We start from the raw sequence: 20,793 nt of genomic DNA on the forward strand, positions 1-20,793 counted from the left end.
TCTGGTAAGCTTGTTTAACTCAATTTATATTTTAACACCCAAACTACTCTAGCACGCCTATGCACGTTCACAACGTTACCGCCAAGGCAAGTGCGCAAAGGACCGCACAGGAGGCGCGCCCAGGGCGCACTGCATCCACTAGTTAGGCTGGTCATAGTGGGGAGTAACTTATACTAGTGTCATGCATATGATACTAGTCTAAGTTACTATCTTCATAGTGCAAAGTAACATAGTAGTAGTGTCATAGAGGACTTCATTTATTAGATTGTAGAGTCATCTTTTATTGGGAAGCGCTATGTTACAGTAACATATTATGTTACCACTTCTCATTAACTACGTGCCACATAAGTAAAATTTTCTTGAAGTGCGCTATGTTACTAGCTAAGTTACTCCCACTATGACTAGCCTTATGCTCTGCATACAGCAGAGCATTCCTCCGTCCCCTCACTCTCGCCGTCATGGAAGCACCAAAGGCCACACCCTCCCCGATCATACGCCAATGGACATCCTTGAGCCCAGCCTTCCGCCCCCCTTCTTCTCTGACATTTCCCCACATTGCCGTGCCAGCCGTCCACATGGCGGACGCCGACCGCAGCCGCACAGGTCGTCCACCTTCGCGCAGTGAATGCACCTCGCCGTCGGCCACCGACGGCAGCCTCGGCATCGCCCACCTCCACCTCATCCGCGAGCATGGCCACGGTCACCTTGTTGGCGCTGCCTCTCGCAGCGCCGCTTCTTCTCTACTTTGCAACTCTCTCAGCTCAAGGATTCTCTCAAGAAAACATGCATGTGCTAGAGGTAGAAGAAGAGGCACTACCGGAATCGCACCCTATGCCGACGGCCAGGGCCGTCGGCATAGCCCTGACTAGCCGTCGGGACAGGCCTATGCCGACGGCCCCCGTCGGCATAGGGCCGTCGGCAACATATCCGTCGGCGTAGCCAGGATGACCGTCGGCATAGAAAGGCCGTCGGCATATCCCCTATCCCAACGGTGGCCGTACATCTATGCCGACGGCCCTGACCGTCGGCAATGTCATCGCCTAACGGCGGCCGCCGTCAAGTGTTGACCAATGGCTTCTCGCCACGTGGCGAGAAGCCGTTGCTCCTGGGGCAGGTCTATGCCGACGGCCTAGCCGTCGGCTTAGCTTGAAACTATGCCGACGGCTAGGCCGTCGGCTAGGCCGTCGGCATAGACATGCCGCGTGTCAGAAACTGGGCTCTCCTGGGGCAGGTCTATGCCGACGGCCTGGCCGTCGGCATAGACCTGCCACGTGTCGGCCACTGGGAGCTCACGCCAGGCCTATGCCGACGGCCAGGCCGTCGGCATAGTTTCTGTCCAGTTTTTTTTTCTTTTTTCTGTTTCTTTTCAGCTCAATTCATTTGAATATACACAGCATATATAAGAAGCAGCATATATAAGAAGCAGTATCACGTAACAATAAGGAGCAGCATCACACAACAAATTCATCATCACACATCATAAGAAGCATCGCAAAGCATAAACATATAAGTATCATCACCACCAAGCATATAAGAATCTCACAAACAACAATAAGATAAGAAACATCACAAGCATATAAGTATCCTAGCATCGAGAACCGCCACAATGTGACCCAAAGGCTTAAGCGCCAGGACGTCGAGCACCGCGGAGGTCGTCACCGCCAAGACCGTCGATGCCCAGGTCGTCACTGCTAGCGGCAGCGGAACCGCCAAGACCGCCTCCACCTCCGCCTCCGCCTCCGTGGATCAGAGTGGTCGGGCTCCGTGACTCAGGAGTGCTGCGAAGACCACCGCCAACGGTTGATCCACCGGTTCTGGATGTTAAAAAGACATATTAACGGGATATATGACTGTGTTGAAAGGCATGATATGCTTTGAGTGAATAGATTGGGGATGAACTAACCGGCGAGGGGCCAGCGTTCTGTCCCACAAACTCCTCAAAGGTCAGCAACGTTGGTTGTGCTGGAGGACCCTCTGCTGATGGCCATTGAGGACACCTGTCGGCCGCCATTTCCTGAAAAGCGTGCTGCATCTGGCGATGTCTCTGCTGATGGTATGCATGAAGGCGGTCGTGCCACGCCATGGTCTCCTGGCGTGTGTACTCCATGTAGGCCTACAGTATGACATGATGAAACTCATAAAACTACTAAATGCAGAAAATAAAGTGAGCAATGAAGATAAAAGGGAAAATACTTACAGTTTGCTGCTCCTGAAAGAGGGACTGTGACGGTGCACTGCTCATGGGCGTGCTCGTGCGCTGGCTCAGGGTCGGGTCGATCCGTCGAAGCTGTGTGTAGGAGATAGTAGGAGTGATCACAGCATCGAGAACCGCCTCCCGACCGTGCTCCTTCGGCCCCATGCCCACCACCACCCTTTCGTCCAGATCCGCCGCAATGGGGTCAGGTGTGTCAGGATGTAACGCCAGATACCCATCGGAGTAGGCCTTCTTCCTATGCGCGGTCTTCTTGCCGTAGTACTTGGGCTCGCCAGGCTTGGGGTCCTTCCGCGTATGGGCGATCTCCCATGCCTGCATGTGTGAGAGTGGCCGCTTCAGTTTCTCCTCCTGCACCACCAAACAGAGGTTAGTCATACATAAGACCTACATAAAGAGGTTGCGAGATGGCATCCAGCTGAGATATTTTTGCACCCGCATAAAGAGGTTTCTTCGACGAGGCCAAGACCTCCAAGAAGGCCTTTGCGGTTGCCTCCGGCTCCTCCGGTTCATTCTCTGAAGGTGTCGCATTTGCCGTTTCTACAACAATGACATCATCTAGCATGTTCCTGACCCCGTCGTCCTCATATCCATCGATGCGTTGTCGCATCACCTCCTCTCTACCACGGTCCTGCTCGGCTATGTTTATCGGCGGCATGTCAAAGTTTGGCATATATCCGTGCGTGCGAAGGTGCTCACTCATGTCCGTCTGATTTCTACGGTGACGTCTGGCACATCTCGCACAGGGGCATGGTGGGATAATTCTCATTGGACGACGGAATATCTCCTTCAAATACACATCGGTTTTCGCGATCCACTCGGATGTTACTCGATTTCGACGGATAAAACCACTATACATCCACTAATTATCTGCCATCCTCTGCTTTTTTGCAAGCCACACAACATAATTAAGGATTCACTTAAATTAATCACATCAAATTTTCAGTTTCTACCGCGTTGAATCCACCTACATCTCTAATAGGTAAAGATGGGTCCTAATCCCACCCGAGGATGTGTAGATTGAGTACGTTCTCCATTCTACCCCGTTCCGAGACAAAATTTCGGCAGCACCTCCCCGCTGTTCTCCAAATACACGTCTCGGCAAATAGCCGAGAGAATGTGCTCCGGAGAACAATGGGGAGGCGCCGCCGAAATCCTGTCTCGGAACATGGTAGAACATGGAGAACATACCCAATCTACACATCCCCGGGCTATCCGTGGAAAACGCTGGACAATCCGAAAGAGCTGCGGTGATAAATATGCAATTGAATGCATATTTATCGATGCAACCCTTTCGGACGGGAGACGCCTAGGTTACGCCAGGTGACTTGAGAATGAAATCTAGTGATATGAAAAAAGGGAGGAGATGGACTTGTAGCTCACCCTCGGCTGTAGAGGAAGTAGTCGAACAGCAGAGGGATGCTTAGGGGGACCAAAGCGTCGGACAACGGTCACTCCAATGAAATGCGACACCACAAAGCCTGCAAATTCCATCGCGACAAAAAATTAGAACATCACAACTAATAGAGCATATTTAAAACATTTAAACATGCATTCATTTATTTTTGCATCATGTAGGCAAAAAAACTAACAACATTAACAATATATTCATCATCGTCATCACATATTCATCATCATCATTATCACCTATTCGTCATAATCATTGATTCATCTCATCGAACCAAATTTTTTTTGCAAGATATGCAACATATAGCATCTCATCTAACCAATTTTTTTTACTACCTATCTCACTATCTATCTAACTATCTACCTATCTAACTATCTATATAACTATCTATCTAACTATGTATCTAACTATCTAAATATCTATCTAAATACCTATCTAACTAGCTACAAAATTACTAAAAACACTAAAAAATACATAAAATTTTCACCTTCGAGAGGGCCGGCCGGAGTTCGGGCGGGGAGGCGCGGAGTCGGGGCGGGGAGGCCGGCGGGGGGTCGGGGCGGGGCGGCCGGCGGGGGGTCGGGGCGGGGCGGCCGGCGTGGGGTCGGGGCGGGAAGGCCGGAGGGGGTCGGGGTGGGGCAGCCGGAGGGGGGTCGGGGCGGCGCGGCGCGGGGTCGGGGCGGGGAGGCCGGAGGGGGTCGGGGCGGGGCGGCCGGCGCGGGGCCGGTGCAGGGCGCCGCGGAGTCGGGGCGGGGCGGCCGGCCCGGGGTCGGGGCGGGGAGGCGCGGACGGCGGCGGGCTTGGAGTCGGGGCGAGGCGGCCGGCCCGGGCTCGGGGCGGGGAGGCGGCGGCCAGCCCGGAGTGGGGGCGGGGCAGCCGGACCGGGGTCGGGGCGGGGAGGGCGTGCGGCGGAGGAGGTGGGCGGCGGCTGTAGGGGTCGGGGTCGGGTGCGGTGAGGGAGAGAAATGAGTGGAGGAGGAGGGTGGCCGAGGGGATAAGGTTGGCCCTATGCCGACGGCATGGCTGTCGGCATAGGCTCGGCCCACATGTCAGCAGCCCCGGGGGAGTGGATAACGTGGACATATGCCGACGGCCCGACCGTCGGCATAGATTGGAGGCCTATGCAAACCACAATTTTTTTAAAGAAATACTCCCACCTCGCCGAGGGAAAAGCAATTTGACATGTTTAAATTGTTCACTAATCCATACGTTATAAGCTCCGGTATTCATTAGACTTATATGAAGAAAACGGACAATTACTGTGAAACTTTCAGTGCCCGGGCAGCCGGCCCGGTGCCCGAGCACTAAAGGTTTCACAGTGATAGTACGTTTTCAATGATGAATACCGGAGTTTTTAATCAATTCAATTATTACATTTTTAGATTTTTAGTTTACCGTCTGTATGGGACCCGGTACCCGGTGCGACGCCCGTGACACCGGGACCCTGGGGGGTTAGGCGGTACGGGGGCCATGGGGGTAGCAATGCCACTGGAGCGTCGCACCGGGACCTCATACATGTCGTACAGTGTGCTAGCATGTCCGAAGAGGCGGCACGCGTCTCCGGGGTGTGCCCCCTCTCACGGACGGCGCCGCCGCCGGCACCTGGAGGGGGGAAACGGACGCGTCGGGTCTACACGGAGGGGATCTTACTGTGGCTTTTGCCCGGATGTTGCTCCAAAGTGTTCCTATGGGCTGACCTAACACGACCGGGTGGAGAGTTCCATTGGTCAAAGCCCGTCCGTGCAAAGTCAAAGGGCTAGATCACGTGGTCAAACACTACAGGGTTAGGCGGGACGGGGGCCCTGGGGGGTAGCAATGCCACCGGAGCGTCGCACCGGGACCTCATACATGCGGGGTGTTGTGGTGGCATGTCCGAAGAGGCGGCACGCGTCTCCGGGGTGTGCCCCCCCCCCCTCACGGACGGCGCCGCCGCCGGCACCTGGAGGGGGGAAACGGACGCGTCGGGTCTACACGGAGGGGATCTTGCTGTGGGACTGGCCCGGATGGTGCTCCAAAGTGTTCCTATGGGTTGTGGCATTGCTACCCCCAGGGTCCCCGTCCCGCCTAACCCTGTAGCGTTAGACCACGAGATCTAGCCCTTTGACTTTACATGGACAGGCTTTGACCAGTGGAACTCTCCCCCCGGTTGTGTTAGGTCAGCCCATAGGAACACTTTGGAGCAACATCCGGGCCAAACCCACAGCAAGATCCCCTCCGTGGAGACCCTACGCGTCCGTTTCACCCCTCCAGGTGCCAGCGGCGGCGCCGTCCGTGAGGGGGGCCACACCCCGGAGACGCGTGCCGCCTCTTCGGACATGCCACCACACCACCCCGCATGTATGAGGGCCCGGTGCGACGCTCCGGTAGCATTGCTACCCCCCAGGGCCCCCGTCCCGCCTAACCCTGTAGCGTTAGACCACGAGATCTAGCCCTTTGACTTTACACGGACGGGCTTTGACCAGTGGAACTCTCCCCCCGGTTGTGTTAGGTCAGCCCATAGGAACACTTTGGAGCAACATCCGGGCCATACCCACAGCAAGATCCCCTCCGTGGAGACCCTACGCGTGTTTCACCCCTCCAGGTGCCGGCGGCGGCGCCGTCCGTGAGGGGGCCACACCCCGGAGACGCGTGCCGCCTCTTCGGACATGACACCACACCACCCCGCATGTATGAGGGCCCGGTGCGACGCTCCGGTAGCAATTCTACCCCCAGGGCCCCCGTCCCGCCTAACCCTGTAGCGTTAGACCACGAGATCTAGCCCTTTGACTTTACACGGACGGGCTTTGACCAGTGGAACTCTCCCCCCGGTTGTGTTAGGTCAGCCCATAGGAACACTTTGGAGCAACATCCGGGCCATACCCACAGCAAGATCCCCTCCGTGGAGACCCTACGCGTCTATTTCACCCCTCCAGGTGCCGGCGGCGGCGCCGTCCGTGAGGGGGACCACACCCCGAAGACGCGTGCCGCCTCTTCGGACATGCCACGACACCACCTTGCATGTATGAGGGCCCGGTGGGACGATCCGGTGGCATTGCTACCCCCAGGGGCCCCGTCCCGCCTAACCCTGTAGTGTTAGACCACTAGATCTAGCCCTTTGACTTTACACGGACGGGCTTTGACCAGTGGAACTCTTCACCCGGTTGTGTTAGGTCAGCCCATAGGAACACTTTGGAGCAACATCCGGGCAAGACCCACAGCAAGATCCCCTCCGTGTAGACCCGACGCGTCCGTTTCCCCCCTCCAGGTGCCGGCGGCGCCGCCGTCCGTGAGGGGGGGCACACCCCGGAGATGCGCGCCGCCTCTTTGGACATGGCACCACACCACCCCGCATGTATGAGGGCCCGGTGCGACGCTCCGGTGGTATTGCTATCCCCCCAGGGCCCCCGTCCCGCCTCTTCAGACATGGCACCACACCGCCCCGCATGTATGAGGGCCCGGTTAGACGGGACGGTGTACCTGGGGGGGGTAGCAATGCCGCTAGGTGTTGCTTTGGGCCCTCCTACGGTTGTGGAAGCGTGGTGGCTGGCGCAGGCACCCGGCACGCAGCTCCGGGGTGTGCCCCCCCCCTCACCGACGTCGCTGTGGGGCACGGCGGCAGCAACGTCCGTGAGGGGGGCAATCGATATACCATCGGGGTATTTTTTTGTTAGATAAGGCACATTTATGTTGTGAAAAAAACAGGAAAAAGTAAATAATATAAATAAAAAATTAAAAAATTAAAAAAAATGAAAAATAGGGGTATGCCGACGGCAAGTACCTGCGCACACGGCCACGGATCGATGACGTGGCAAAGGGCGGGGATCGATGATGTGGCAACATCCATGGGCCACGCGTATGCCGACGGCCAGGCCGTCGGCATAGATTTGCCACCCCACGGACCGGCGAGCGACACGGATCGATGACGTGGCGGGCGACGCGGATCGATGACGTTGGGGCTATGCCGACGGCCGCCGTTAGCCGTCGGCGTAGACTGACGCCGTCAAAAGGTCGTTTCCGCCCGGGTAGCCGGGCCCACGTTCTATGCCGACGGGCTCCTCTATGCCGACGGCCGCCGTAGGCATATTTCTCGCGACGGCGACGGCTGAGCTTTGCCGACGGGGGGCCGTCGGCATAGATGGATATACGCCGACGGCTTTTCTATGCCGACGGGCTCCTCTACGCCGACGGCTTGGGCTGGGCCGTCGGGATAGGCCAATCTACCGTCGGCATAGGTTCGGCCGTCGGCATCGCCAGTTATTCTGGTAGTGAGGACGCACGAAATTTTGTGGCACCGCACAACTTATGCCTTTTCGGTTTCTCTTACTCTCTTAGCAATGGACATGATTACATGGGGTTAAGTAGCCGGACTAACCCAGCCAAAACGCACCCACTAACCACTACCTTGCATGCACCCCACATAGTTCTGCATCGCATGGAACACACACTGCTACGCCACTAACGGCTTGACCCACTAATCACTCCAACACACACGCTTACAGGCTTGAGTACCTCCAAGTTTGCAACAAACATGAGCTTACCCACGACACACTTGACGCACCCCATAACTGATTGGGTCCGCTTCTCGCTCCACCGTTGATTTGCCACCGGACTTGGACGTTGTGACTCTACGGAGCTGTACCCATTTTGCTAACCAACACATCCATGCAGCAGACTACCTACTCATCACTAGCTTGTACACACACGTCATCTCATCTCTACGTGAGTGTATGGCCGCAGCCTAATGGTTGAGCATGTCTACGTGCATGACACTAAGTAAATGTAATGAAAAAACAAAACAACAAGGTTAACTCTAAGGACGTGTTTGGTTGCCCGCATGAGGCCCAGCCTGGCCCGGGCGGGAAGAATTTGGCCCGTTTGGTTTCCTGCATTCACTGTGCGGCCCGCATCGCACGAAGCTTAAAGCACGTCCAGCCCAGGCCCAGGGGCAACGCACGATTCGGCAGTAGCTCGCGAGCCTGGCCAGGGCGAGGCAGGGGAGGGCGACGCGCTTCTCCCCTCGTGCGAGCAGGGGAGATGGCGCGAGCTCGCCCGCGTCGCCGAAAAATCGGCGGGAGGATTTCGGCTCACCTCCCGCCGCTCCACCCCCTATTTAGCCCCTCCCTCACCGCCCCAACTCCCGCCACCATTCTTCCTCCGTTCACGCTCTCCCGCCGACGCGCATCGGTACCGATGAGCAGATAAGCGGCGCATCTTCATCGGCCGGCTGTCCACGGCATCGGTCTTGCTCTACTGCCGGGCCTCGAGTGAAGTCTGAGATAAACCTTATCTTTGTACGACCCGTCGGAATCGAACCCCCAACTCCTAATCCCTGAAATCAACACCCCCACCCCTCAAATCCCGGTCGTCACAGCCCTTAAGCCCGTTTTAAGAGTGGGATCCGTGACGTGGCACCGCTGGCGGCAGGGTTTGGTGATTAATGGGGTCAGGTTGCTGAAAATAATTGTTCTTTGCCTTATCCCAATGTACCGCTGGTCCGCTGCTGCCGCTCACAGCCACTCATTCCACTGAGAGGGAGGATTCTGACCAGGTAAAATCCGCCGTTCAGGGTCGTGGCCGGCGGCAAGACCGGAGCTGTATAGCGTCGTCCGTCTCCGACGCTCTTCTTCGCCCGGAGCTGCCATGGTAGCCACACCCGTCTTCGGCGCGCTGGGGCCGTTGTCTCAGGCGTGCACCGCTCGCTCGCCTCAGGCGCGCTCTGCTCGCTCGCCTCAGGCGCGCTGCGCCACGCCCGGCCGTGGCCTTGGCTGCTGGCGGCAAGACGGTGGTCGTCGCAGCTAGTGCTGCCCACCTCCGGCGCACCCAACGGCAGGCCAAGGTTCTGGCTGACCCGCTCCCTGGGATATGGTGGATGGTGGAGCTGCTGCGCGTGCAGCCGGTGGCCGAGATTCCGCCGGAGGTCGCGCAGTCGTACTAGAAGATGCGAACACAATGCAAACTAAACAGGCAAAGGTGAGTAATTATTCATTGCTTAATCTACCTCTGTACTAGTAGCTATCTATTGAACTTTGAAGTATGCGAGCTATGCACTCTGCTTTTCAATCGCACACACTAGGGAAATCACAAATTGGTGAAAGCGCTTTTTAGTAAAAAAATCACAAGATATTTAGAGTCCTAGTTTTAGTGAAACCTGAAAATCACCTGAAGAGATCAAAACATTCTGCAAACATCACACAATATTCACAGGAGTAATAGCAAAATGTTGTTCTGTTCCTTTGATATACAGTAATCTCTTACATTAGAGTTGGCAAAAAAGAGAACTTGTCAAAGGAGAAGTTTGATACATTAAAATTTAAAATAAACTTAGGTGGTACTCTATTAGTAGTGAACTTTGATTCTAAGTAAGATTGAGTTGATGTCTCTTTACTAAATCAACTCATGATGCTGATGTATAATTGCTTTCCCTCTTTATTTGTCAGCAACTAGAGCTCAAAAAGCTGCTATTGTGCTTCATTTGATAGCAAGTGGAGCTAAAAAATTCTGCTACTGTGCTTTATTTAACAGCAAGTTGAGCTAAAGATTTCTGTTATTGTGCTTCAGTTGACAGCAAGTGGAGCTAAAAAAATTCTGCTATTGTGCTTCATTTAACAGCAAGTAGAGCTAAACAATTCTGCTATTATGCTTCATTTAACAACAAGTAGAGCTAAAAAATTCTTCTGTTATGCTTTATGTAACAGCAAGAACATTTGCACTTTTTTATAGCAAGAAGAGTTCTAAAATTCTATTATGCTATTGTGCTTCATTTAACAGCAAGTAGAGCTCAAAAATTCTGCTATTATGCTTCATTTAACAGCAAGTAGAGCTCAATAATTCTTCTATTATGCTTTATGTAACAGCAAGAACATTTGCACTTTTTTATAGCAAGAAGAGTTCTAAAATTCAGCTATTAAACATAAACCACACATAAGAGCAGAGGGAATGGATATTTTGACAGTAGCAGAAACACATATCCACTACAAAACCACAAGTCCACACATAACTAGTGATTTGAACTATTAATAGTAACTAGTACACACTGACAGTAGCATCCAAAAGGCAACTCCATGAGTAGTAGGTCATGCAGAGAGTGCTCTCATGTAGACAACTCCATCCACCATATGCTTTAGTAATTCCCACTAGCTGTAAAGAAGGCCATAAACCCAGTTTCTGAGCCTCTCCCTCTCCCAGTTCCTCCCACACTTCCTCTGCCATTGCCTCTCCCTCTAACTGCAGTTGTGCTACCTCTAGGGACATCATTGTTAGTTGTTGATGAACTTCTAGGAGGTCTAAACCTGGATGTTGTAGCTTGAGAGCTTGCTGCAGCTTGAGAGGGTGCTGCTTGAGATCTTGCTGCAGATTGAGACCTTGCTGCAGCTTGAGATCTTGTTGGGCATGAAGCTCTAGCTGCTGCAGCCTTGCTTGTAGATGCATCTGTCTGTGCTTGCTGCAAGGAAAACAGATCAGTCAAACAACAATTGCACTTTTTTTGTAAAAGACCAACACAGCATGAAAATAAAATTACCTCTGTTTCCCTCACTTTTCTCCCTCTCTTCCCAAGATATGACTTTGTTTTTTTGGTGTTATCTCCATTCTTTTTACAGGAAGTTTTGTTGTGCCCCTGACCACCACAACTTCCAGATGTGATCTGTATGCCATGCTTGCTCAGTTTCTTCCCCTTGGGTGCTTCCCCCTCTTCTCTCTTCCTATCATTGTTCTTTTTCCTGGCTCCTGGCATGGCAATGTAGCCAGGTGCTACTGGCCTAGGGTTTTGAGACACAGGCCAACTTTCTTCTCCTTCAACTGGTTGCAGGCAATGCTAATAATTTTTTTTGAAAGTATCAATGTAGTAGCACTTGTCAATGAAATCCTCTACTTTTCTTCCACTCTTATAGATAGCACAAATTGCATGACAACAAGGAAGGCCTGCAAGCTGAAAGTAACCACATGAGCAAGTCCATTTCTCAAGGTTAACAATGTACCTCATGCCTCTGCTATTCAAATGCTTCACCTCAAAACCATCCTTTCCATTCCAGAGCACCTCCAAGAACTGAGTTCTCTTGATATTGGCCTTAATCTTCTTGAAGATGTTTGGGCAAATTATGCCATTCCACTTCTCACTCTTGGTTTTCTGCTCTTGAACTCTAACCATCATTTTTTTCCTAATCTTTTCTTGCTGTGAAATAATGGGGTAGAACCTAGCTTCTATGATGGCATTGTTAAATGATTCACAAAGGTTGTTGTCAACTGACTCACAATTTGCTCCTATTGGAAAGAAAGCCCTAGCCCAATGCTTTGGGTCTGTCTTCATGATATCTTTTGCACCTTCTGGAGTTAGTTGAGCAAGCTTGGCCTTGTTGTAGTTGAAGTCTTCTCTGTTTGCAGACTTAGCAATTACCCAAAACCTTTTCTGCAATTTTTGATCTTTATGCTTCTTTCTCCAGTTAGCATAGATGTGCCTAGCACACATCCTATGCTCTGCCTTAGGCAGATAGTCTCTCATGCTGTTAATTAAGCCCTGTAGTAGACATAAGTATTTATTAGTAAAATAAAGTAGTAGGGCTAGGACTAGTACAATGAGACAAGACTAGGACCAGTACAGTGACACAAGGACTAGGACTACTACAGTGAGTGACACAGTACATATCGAAAAAGGTTTAGTCGTGTCGACGGAGCGTCAAGTAGTCATGTGGCTAGGTACATGTCGACATGTACCTAGCCACATGACTACTTGACGCTCCGTCGACACGACTAAACCTTTTCGACATGTACCTAGCCATGACTACTTGACGCTCCGTCGACACGACTAAACCTTTTCAACAGTTGAATAAGGCAGTAAATAAATTTAACCTTTTGCTTATCAGAAATAAAGACCCATCCAGCTCCTTGATCGTTAATGTCCAAGTCTTTGATTAAAAGACCAATGAACCAGGCCCAACTCTCATTTGTCTCCTTCTCCACAACAGCCCAAGCTACTGGATACATTTGGTTGTTTGCATCCCTAGCTATTGCATCCAGTAGCTCACCTTGGCAGGCTCCCTTGAAGAAACAATCATATAGCCCAATCACTTTCCTACACCCAGCTTTAAACCCTTGCTTCATAGCATTGAAACATACATAGAATTGTTGAAAAATATTTTCTTCCTTCTCTTTTGGATCCAAGCAAACAGCCACAGTACTCCCAGGGTTGCTCCTAAGAAGTTCCAACTGATAATCAAACACCTTGTTGTACTCACTTTTCATACCACTCATCAGCTGGTCAAGTACAAGTTTTTTTGCTGCCTTGCACTTTGAAATGGACACATCAGCAAACATGTCTTTCATCACTGTGGCTTTCATACTACCAATCTTCCACAAAGGATTTGCCAGGATGAAGTGCTCATACCTTTTGGCAATGACCTTAGCAGTAACCAGTTTGTTGTCTCTGTTTTGTGCACATTGGTGTTCATCTTCAAATGTGATGATTTGAAACCTAGAACACCTGCTGGTCTTAGCTGCATACAACATCCAGGGACACCCAGGCCAATCACATTTTGCTCTAACTCTGGCCTCCTCTGACTTTAAAAATGAAATGCTTCTTTTGGTAGCAAGCCCATATCTCTTCATAGCTCTAGTCAATTGTTTCTTGCTTTTAAAAACCATTCCAAGACTAAAATGAGGAATGTCAGAGTCTGGGTTAAACCTCACAAACTGGCTCTTCCTCCTAACCATGTTGCCATCCTCATCCTCATCATAGGAGTAGTCTTCATCTGATGACTCAAACTCCATGTCCTCCACAACTTCCTCGACATTTGCTACCAAATCAATGGGCACGGCCCCTGTTGCATCTGCATCAGCCCACATCTTGGAATCTCCCATCTTTTTTCTAAATTTTCTTGCATGTTTTCTCATCTCAACAACCTCTGATTCTTCCCCACTATCATCAGTATGTGGCACATACTCATAGTCCTCTGAATCTGAACCATTTTCTGCCACTTTAGCAACTGAACCAGATATGTCTTGGGCTGCTTGACATGGTTGACTTACATTAAGAACTTGAGAACTCTGAGTAGGATAATCAACTCTCACATTTTGCTTCAATGGACTGTTTATCACCCGAGTAATCGCACCACCTACATCAGGAACAAATATATGCTCAATAATTTCTCCTGCAGTACCAGTCTGTTCAGTGGCATTGACATTATCATTGACTTCGGCACTACAATCTTCAGCTGTGATAACTGCATCAGGTTCTTCTTCACTGCCAATGTTCATCAGTTCATCAAGCTCATCCTCAAAATCTGACCCACTGTCTATTTCTCCTTGTTCTTCTTCTTCACCATTGTACTCCACATATATTTCACCAACTCCCCCCTCTGTAATGTAGTCAGACATCTTCATGCAGCCACCATCATCATGTAAAAAAAGCAATCCATTTACCAAATCTCTGCCAGGCAACTGGAAATAGTACTTCATGCTCTCCTTCACTGTCATATGATCTCCTAAAAACCCTTTCAGCTCCTGCAAAGAGAGCTTGTCCCGCTCAATCTTTGACATTCCAGTTTCTCCCCCAACATAATCTAGACTTGGACCAATTCGTATGAACTGACCCCCAAAGTGAAATCTAACATTCAAGATCTCTGCCGGGTCCATGATTTCAACAAGAAAACCGTACATTACAAGCAAAGCAACTAATGCATCAGTGATTGTCGGCCGATTCAAACACCCAAAAACCCCAACTTGATCTCACTGTAGAACCCTAAACCTAGCCCACAGAGAGGGGAAAAAAGGCCAAACGCAATAGAAGGAAGAACATCACGTACCTGATTCTACTCCGCTGGAGTGCTCGTCGGAGATGGCCGTGATCATCCGTCCTTCGCCATGGCCGCGGCGGAGAAGTTGACGCGTCAGGCTGCAGGGAAGGGAGGCGAGGGCGGGGGGAACAGAGAGCGACGGGGAGGCGGAGCTGGGCCGGCTCAACCAGATTTGGCCCGCGCCGCGACCAGTGGACCCACACCCCCAGGCTGACTCAGCAATCCCTGTTTGGGAATGGGCTTAAGGGCTGTGACGACCGGGATTTGAGAGGTGGGGGTGTCGATTTCAGGGATTAGGAGTTGGGGTTTCGATTCCGACGGGTCATACAAAGACAGGGTTTGTTTCAGACTTCACTCCCGGGCCTCCCCGCTCTGTGCGCTCAATCTCCGCAACGACGACCCGGGCCTGCCACGTCCTCGCTGAGTTCCGCGTCCCTCTCCTCGCTCGACCATCCATTCGTGCTGCCCTACCCTCTACGCGCGCGGTGCGCCTTGACGACGGATGCCTACGCGTGCTTCCTCTGGTCTCCATGGACTAAGGCCCCGGAGGTCATCTGCACTCGGGGCTGGAATGCAAAAAGGAAGGAAAAAGACCATGAAAGAGACACCCACCGGCTGCTGATTTGTGTGGAGGAATCCACCAGCCGGCCGCCGATTTGTTCGTCCAGTTCAACCTGGAGCTGAGCAAAGAGAGGAGGCCGAGTGTGTGTATCGGCCACGAGCCCATGAGTCTTCCCACCGTCTTAAAAAAAATTATAATCGTGTTGCTTTGGGGCTTAGGCTAGTCATAGTGGGAGTAACTTAGGTAGTAACATAGCGCATTCCAAGAAAATTTTGCTTACTGTAACATAGCGTTTCTCGAGAAAGGATGAGTCTACAAGTTAATACTAAATGAAGCCATCTTTGCTTACGGTGACCCAGATGCAACATCGGGTTGAGCCCTGGAAAGGGTGCTGGCTGTCGAAGGCTGCTCGCGTGATCCTCATTATTAACTCCTCGCTTGCCAGCCTTCTTTGGTTCCTCATGAGCTTCTACAGCCTTCATGAGACGCTTCATCAGGAAATCGCCAAGTACCAATCCAGATTCTTCTGGGCTGGAAAGGGTGATAAGCAGAAGTACCATATGGTGAGCTGGCCCGATATTTGCAAACCCAAGGACCAGGGCGGTCTTGGGATTTTGTCCTCCCGGCGCATGAACATTGCTCCCCTGACCCGTTGGCTCTGGCGCATTGCTAATGGAGATGGAGGCCTTTGTCTCACCATCATCCGGAACAAGTACCTTCGGGGCCAGCCACTCGCATTCTGTCAGCGCTCTGGCGGCTCCCAGTTTTGGCAGGCTGTCATCTAACTGCTACCGGTACTCAGTTTTGGCAGGCTGTGATCCAGCTGCTACCGGTACTCCGCATTGGCACGTCCATCTCGGTTGGTACTGGGTCCTCGACCCTGTTCTGGTTTGATCGGTGGATCGGCGACCTTCCCCTGGTCGCGCGATTTCCGGAGCTCTTCGCCATTGCGATAGACCCTCGGGTCTCTGTCGAGGCGGCCCTTATTGACTTAGGGCGCCTCGCCTTCCGCCGCCCCTTTGGCCCACCTGAAGTGGCCGCTTGGGATGCCCTCCTCCAGGACATCGCCCTCCTCCCGATGAACGTCGCCGACACCCCAGACGCCATCTCTTGGCGACTGGAGCCCTCCGGCTGCTTCTCCACCAAATCCCTCTACGCGGCCACCGCCCCCTCGACGGCCCCCGAGCCCTTTAGTTTGATTTGGGACATCCGCTTGCCCCTAAAGATCAGGATCTTCCTATGGCAATGGATCCGCGGCCACCTCCCGTCCGGCGTGGAGGTCCTTAAGCGTAATGGACCTGGAGACGGGATTTGTCCCCTGTGCGGCACGGTGGAGGATGCGAACCACATCTTCTTCACTTGCTCCACGGCCCAGTTTCTATGGTCCTGTTTCCGCGAGACGGTCGGTGGCTAGTGGTGCAACACCAACTTCCCTGACCTGCTTGCGGAGATTCACGCCTCCCCCCTCGCTACCGCCATATTAGATGGCTATGCGTTGGGGTCCTTGCCTGGACGCTTTGGACCGTCCGCAATAAGCTTGTCATCCAGAAGGTGCCTCTTCGACGTGCTAGTGACGCAATCTTTAAAATGTGTGGCTACTTGCAGCTTTGGCGGCCGCTTAGCCGCCCCCAGGACCGGGACGTCATCAACACTCTCCTCGCCGACCTTCGATCGATGGCCTTCCACTTGGCGCCTCCGCTCCCACCCCACCCCCCAGCCCGACTAGTTGCTCTTTGCACCCCGCGTGTGCTTTTTTTTCTGGTTTTCAGGGCTTGTTGAGCTGTGCCCTCAGCATTAACCCTCGGATTCTCCTCTGTGTGAGACTGTTGTGTGTGTGTGTGTTTGAACCTTGTTGGATGTTTGGCTTGGTCGGTTGCTTTATAATATAAAGCGGGGCGAAAGCCTTTTTCGGTAATGAAGCCATCTATGACACTACTACTATGTTACTTTGCACTACGGAGGTAGTAACTTAGATTAGTGTCATATGCATGGGACGCAGAGTTTCTGCACCCGAGCTCAAATGAGCTCGGGTGAACAGTAAAATCAAAACTAAATAAAAAAATTCAAAAAAATCCAATTTTTTTGGGAGAAACATTGACAAAGTTTTAAGTGCTTGCAAAAATTCGTCGTGAAATCACATTCCTAGAAGGCGTGGCAAAAAAAAACAAAATCGGTACTCTGAAAATGCTACTTTCAAAAGCATTTTGGAGCACTCAATTTTTTTTTTTGCCACGCCTTACAGGAATGTTATTTCATGATGAATTTTTGCAAGCACTTAGAACTTTTGTCAATGTTTCTCCCCAAAAAAAAATTGGAATTTTTTGATTTTTGCAAGCACTCAATTCGTCGTGAACTTTTGTCAATGTTTCTCCCCACGTGGACACTACTATAAGTTACTCCCCACTATGACCAGCCTTACTACATCTACGTAGATATTCCATATAGAGCTACGTAAGAGTCTCCACGTGGGATGACTGACCTATGTTTCTCCGTAGGTGTGCAATGTCATTTTCAGTGCGGTCCAATGCTTCGTTATGTGTGTGAAATGTCATTTTCAATGGGTCCTATGTACGTAATGCTTATCATGATCTTAATGGACTTTATTGTCCCTAAATGTTTCACCTATGCTTTTTGTAAATTTAATGGATGTAAAAAGTCGGTGTCACTGGATGTCTCATCTAATGATTTCCACAAATTTAATGGATGTGACATGTCAATGTCACTAGTAGGGTTGTGTGCATTTTGCTTCACCGTTTGTGTTGTTAGCATATCATAATAGAATTTATTTAGTTTGGTGTGTGAGAGAGATGATGGTGTATGTGTTTTTTATATATAACACAGTGTTTTCGTGGGCCCTTTCTGAAGTTGAGATTTTGTGTTATCTGCTACTCAACCCACATGTATGTGGAAAAGTTTCTTGCGCTGGCAACCACATGTACTATATTATGTTACGGTTTCGTATGCTGATGATTCATTTTTGCCAGGTGATGAGAGGTTGCACGAGACTCATGTGTTTTTATAGGCTGGTTGTTGCCGATTGATTTAGAAAACCAATGACACGGTCAAAATCATGAAGCAAATTCAAAATTGAACACCTCGATCAAAATCATTGACGCAGTCAAAATTCTGAACCTGATCCTAAATCGAACACCTCAATTGAATAACAATCATGAACCAAATTCAAAATAACCTTAATTAAAATCATTGACCCAGTCAAAACTGTAAACTTAGATTCAAAATTGAACACCTCAATTGAACGAGCGAGCTAAAATTAGGGTCCATAGTGTATTGTAGATAGTTTAGATGTTTCATTTAACATTTCTCCTCCTGTGAAGTGGCTTCCTCCTCCAGAGGGTTGGGTGAAGCTCAATACGGATGGTTCCTGGACTGATGATGGAAGGGCTGGTGCTGGTATGGTGCTTCGCGATAATCTAGGCAATATTATTTACTCATCTTGCAGGGAGTTATTTTCATGCCGAGATGCCCTTGAAGCAGAATTATGCGCATACATGGAGGGTTTATCCATTGCTATTCAGCGGACGGAACTTCCAGTTTGTATCGAGATGGATTCAATTATAGCGGTGAACATGTTGAAGGACAAGGACATTGACAGGTCAATCTATGCGTCTTTGGTGGCAGAGATAAAGTACTTGAAGTCTCTTCGAACGACCAGTATTATTCATATCAAGCGTGGTCAAAATTTAATTAGTGACTTTTTAGCTAGTTTTGCTAGAACTGAGAGTAGAACTGTTGTCTGGTTGGGATCAGGACCCCCAGAGGTCATCAATTTATGTAAGCAGGATTGTACGTTTGATGCTTGATTATTATAAGTTTATCCCGAAAAAATTAATGAAGAGTAAAATGCACTCTGACTATCTAATAAACCTGTTGGTGAAAGTTCTTTTACTTTGGTCACTGTATACTCGAGCAGTTGGTCGATGGGCACGTCATATACCGAATAGAAATCTGCGTCCGTCTGCCATTAACAACAATGAACCATCTGTTAACAAGAATAAATGGAACTGCCTAACCATTGTGTCTGATTCGATAAGATGAATAGAACCTTGACCACATTAAGTCAGATTTGCTAATCGACGCATGTTCTGTCCAGATTATCTCAGTATGCTCCTTTGAGCACGTTCCTCTGCCTCGCTTCTTCTCTGACATTTCTCCACGCTGTCGGCCGTGCACATAATGGACTGTTTGTGCTCCAAAGCCTGGCCCGCCTCCACGTGCTCCGTCAGAGCTGCCATTATGCTCTGCGTACAGCAGAGCAGAGCGAGGTTGGATCAGCGTATTCTGTGTACAAGATCTTGCCATTATGCTCTGCGTATTCTGCAGTTCCTCCGTGCCCTCACTCTCGCCGCCATGAAAGCACCGCAGGCCACACCCTCCTCGATCATCCGCCAATGGACATCCTTGAGCCCAGCCTTCCGCCCCCCTTGTTACATTTCCCCACATTGCCGTGCCGGCCGTCCACATTACGGACGCCGGCCGCGGCCCAGGCCGTCCACCTTCCAACAGTGAACGCACCTCGCCGCCGGCCCCCTACGGCGGCCTCCGCCTCGCCTAGCGCGCAGGTCTCGCTCTCGCTCTGCCGCCGGGCCTCCCCGCTCTGCGCACTCAAGGTTGTCGACCTCTGCGACGACGACCCGGGACTGCCACGTTCTCTCCTCGCTCGACCACCCATTCGTGCCGCCCCACCCTCTACGCGCGCCTCGACGAAGACTGACGCTACGCTACGCCTACGCGTGCTTCCTCTGTTCTCCATGTACTACGGTCCCGGAGGTGATCTGCAATGCAGGCGCGCACAGAGCTGAGCACACCCGAGCTCAAAAGGCAGCGGCATCCAGAGGAAGCAGTGGCGCCGTGGCGGATCAACTATGAACTGTAGAATGGCCGACGCGCGCGTGTGCAACAGAGAAAAGGATCCATGAAAGAGACACCCACCGGCTGCTGATTTGTGTCGAGGAATCCACCGGCCGGCTGCTGATGAGTTTGTCCAGTTCAACCTGGAGGAGGCTGAGTGTGCGTATCGGCCACGAACCCGTGAGTCTTCCCAGTGACTTCACAAAATTTGCAACCGTGTTGCTTTGGTAACTTTGTTATTCCACGTAAAGCTACGTAAGAACGCTGGGTTTGGCATGTTTTGATAATGGCACGGCCCCACCCTGCGAAATTCGGGCGACTATTGGTTGCTTTGACGGACTTCAAAGTGAGTGCTTTCTTCCTAGGTGTGGAATGTCATTTTCAGTGGGGTCAATATTCTCTATAGGTGTGAATGCCATTTTTAGTGGGGGCCCAATATTCTCTGTAGGTGTGGAATGTCATTTTCGGTGAGGTCCAATATTCTTTATAGGTGTGAATGGCATTTTCAATGGGGTCCAATATTCTTTATAGGCGTGGAATGCCATTTTTAGTGGGGTTCAATATTTCCTATAGGTGTGAATTCATTTTCAGTGGGGTCTAATATTCTCTATCGGTGTGAATTTCAATGTGATCAATGCATCTTTATATGTGTGAAATGTCATTTTTAGCGGGCCATCCGATGATGAACATGACTTTAATGGACGGTCACTATCACTAAATGTTCCACCTAATGCTTTTCATAAATTTAATGGATTTGAAGAGTCCATATCACTAGATAGCCCACCTGATGATTTCCGTTTCTCAAAAATTTAATTGATTTGACAGGTCAATGTCATTAGATGTTCCATTTAATATTTCTCACAAATTTAATGAAGAGTAAAATGCACTTTGTGTGTTCAAATTTGTTGGTAAAAGTTCTTTTACTTTGGTCACTCTACATGCTGTCGGGGCCATGTATGTTCATTGTTTACGTTTT

The 20,793-nt window shown here is 50.7% G+C and overlaps 1 protein-coding gene and 1 long non-coding RNA gene across 4 annotated transcripts; one reads left to right on the forward strand and one right to left on the reverse strand.

Annotated features, from left to right (window-relative positions):
- Positions 1-9,081: 9,081 nt before the first annotated feature.
- LOC120974894 (uncharacterized) lies at positions 9,082-18,832 on the forward strand. Its single transcript, XR_005770347.3, has 2 exons — positions 9,082-9,569; positions 16,554-18,832. It is a non-coding gene; the product is annotated as an uncharacterized lncRNA (long non-coding RNA).
- Positions 10,415-16,560, reverse strand: LOC109737895 (uncharacterized). Of its 3 annotated transcripts, none has more exons than XR_006669193.1 (3): positions 12,444-16,560; positions 11,119-12,111; positions 10,415-11,040 (listed from the first exon to the last, which is right to left on the reverse strand). XR_006669193.1 is itself a non-coding variant. In XM_045232513.1 (3 exons), the coding sequence occupies exons 1-3, from the start codon at positions 14,247-14,249 to the stop codon at positions 11,413-11,415; spliced, it is 2,427 nt and encodes an 808-aa protein (XP_045088448.1). In that variant the 5' UTR covers positions 14,250-16,560; the 3' UTR covers positions 10,415-11,412. The 3 variants fall into 3 exon arrangements, 2 of the variants coding, with proteins under 2 accessions (XP_045088448.1, XP_045088447.1); XM_045232513.1 differs by having other exon boundaries at positions 10,415-11,526; positions 11,605-12,111; XM_045232512.1 differs by having other exon boundaries at positions 10,415-12,111.
- Positions 18,833-20,793: the final 1,961 nt, after the last annotated feature.

Source organism: Aegilops tauschii, chromosome 2, assembly GCF_002575655.3.
Source record: "Aegilops tauschii subsp. strangulata cultivar AL8/78 chromosome 2, Aet v6.0, whole genome shotgun sequence".
Classification (NCBI taxonomy): domain Eukaryota; kingdom Viridiplantae; phylum Streptophyta; class Magnoliopsida; order Poales; family Poaceae; genus Aegilops; species Aegilops tauschii.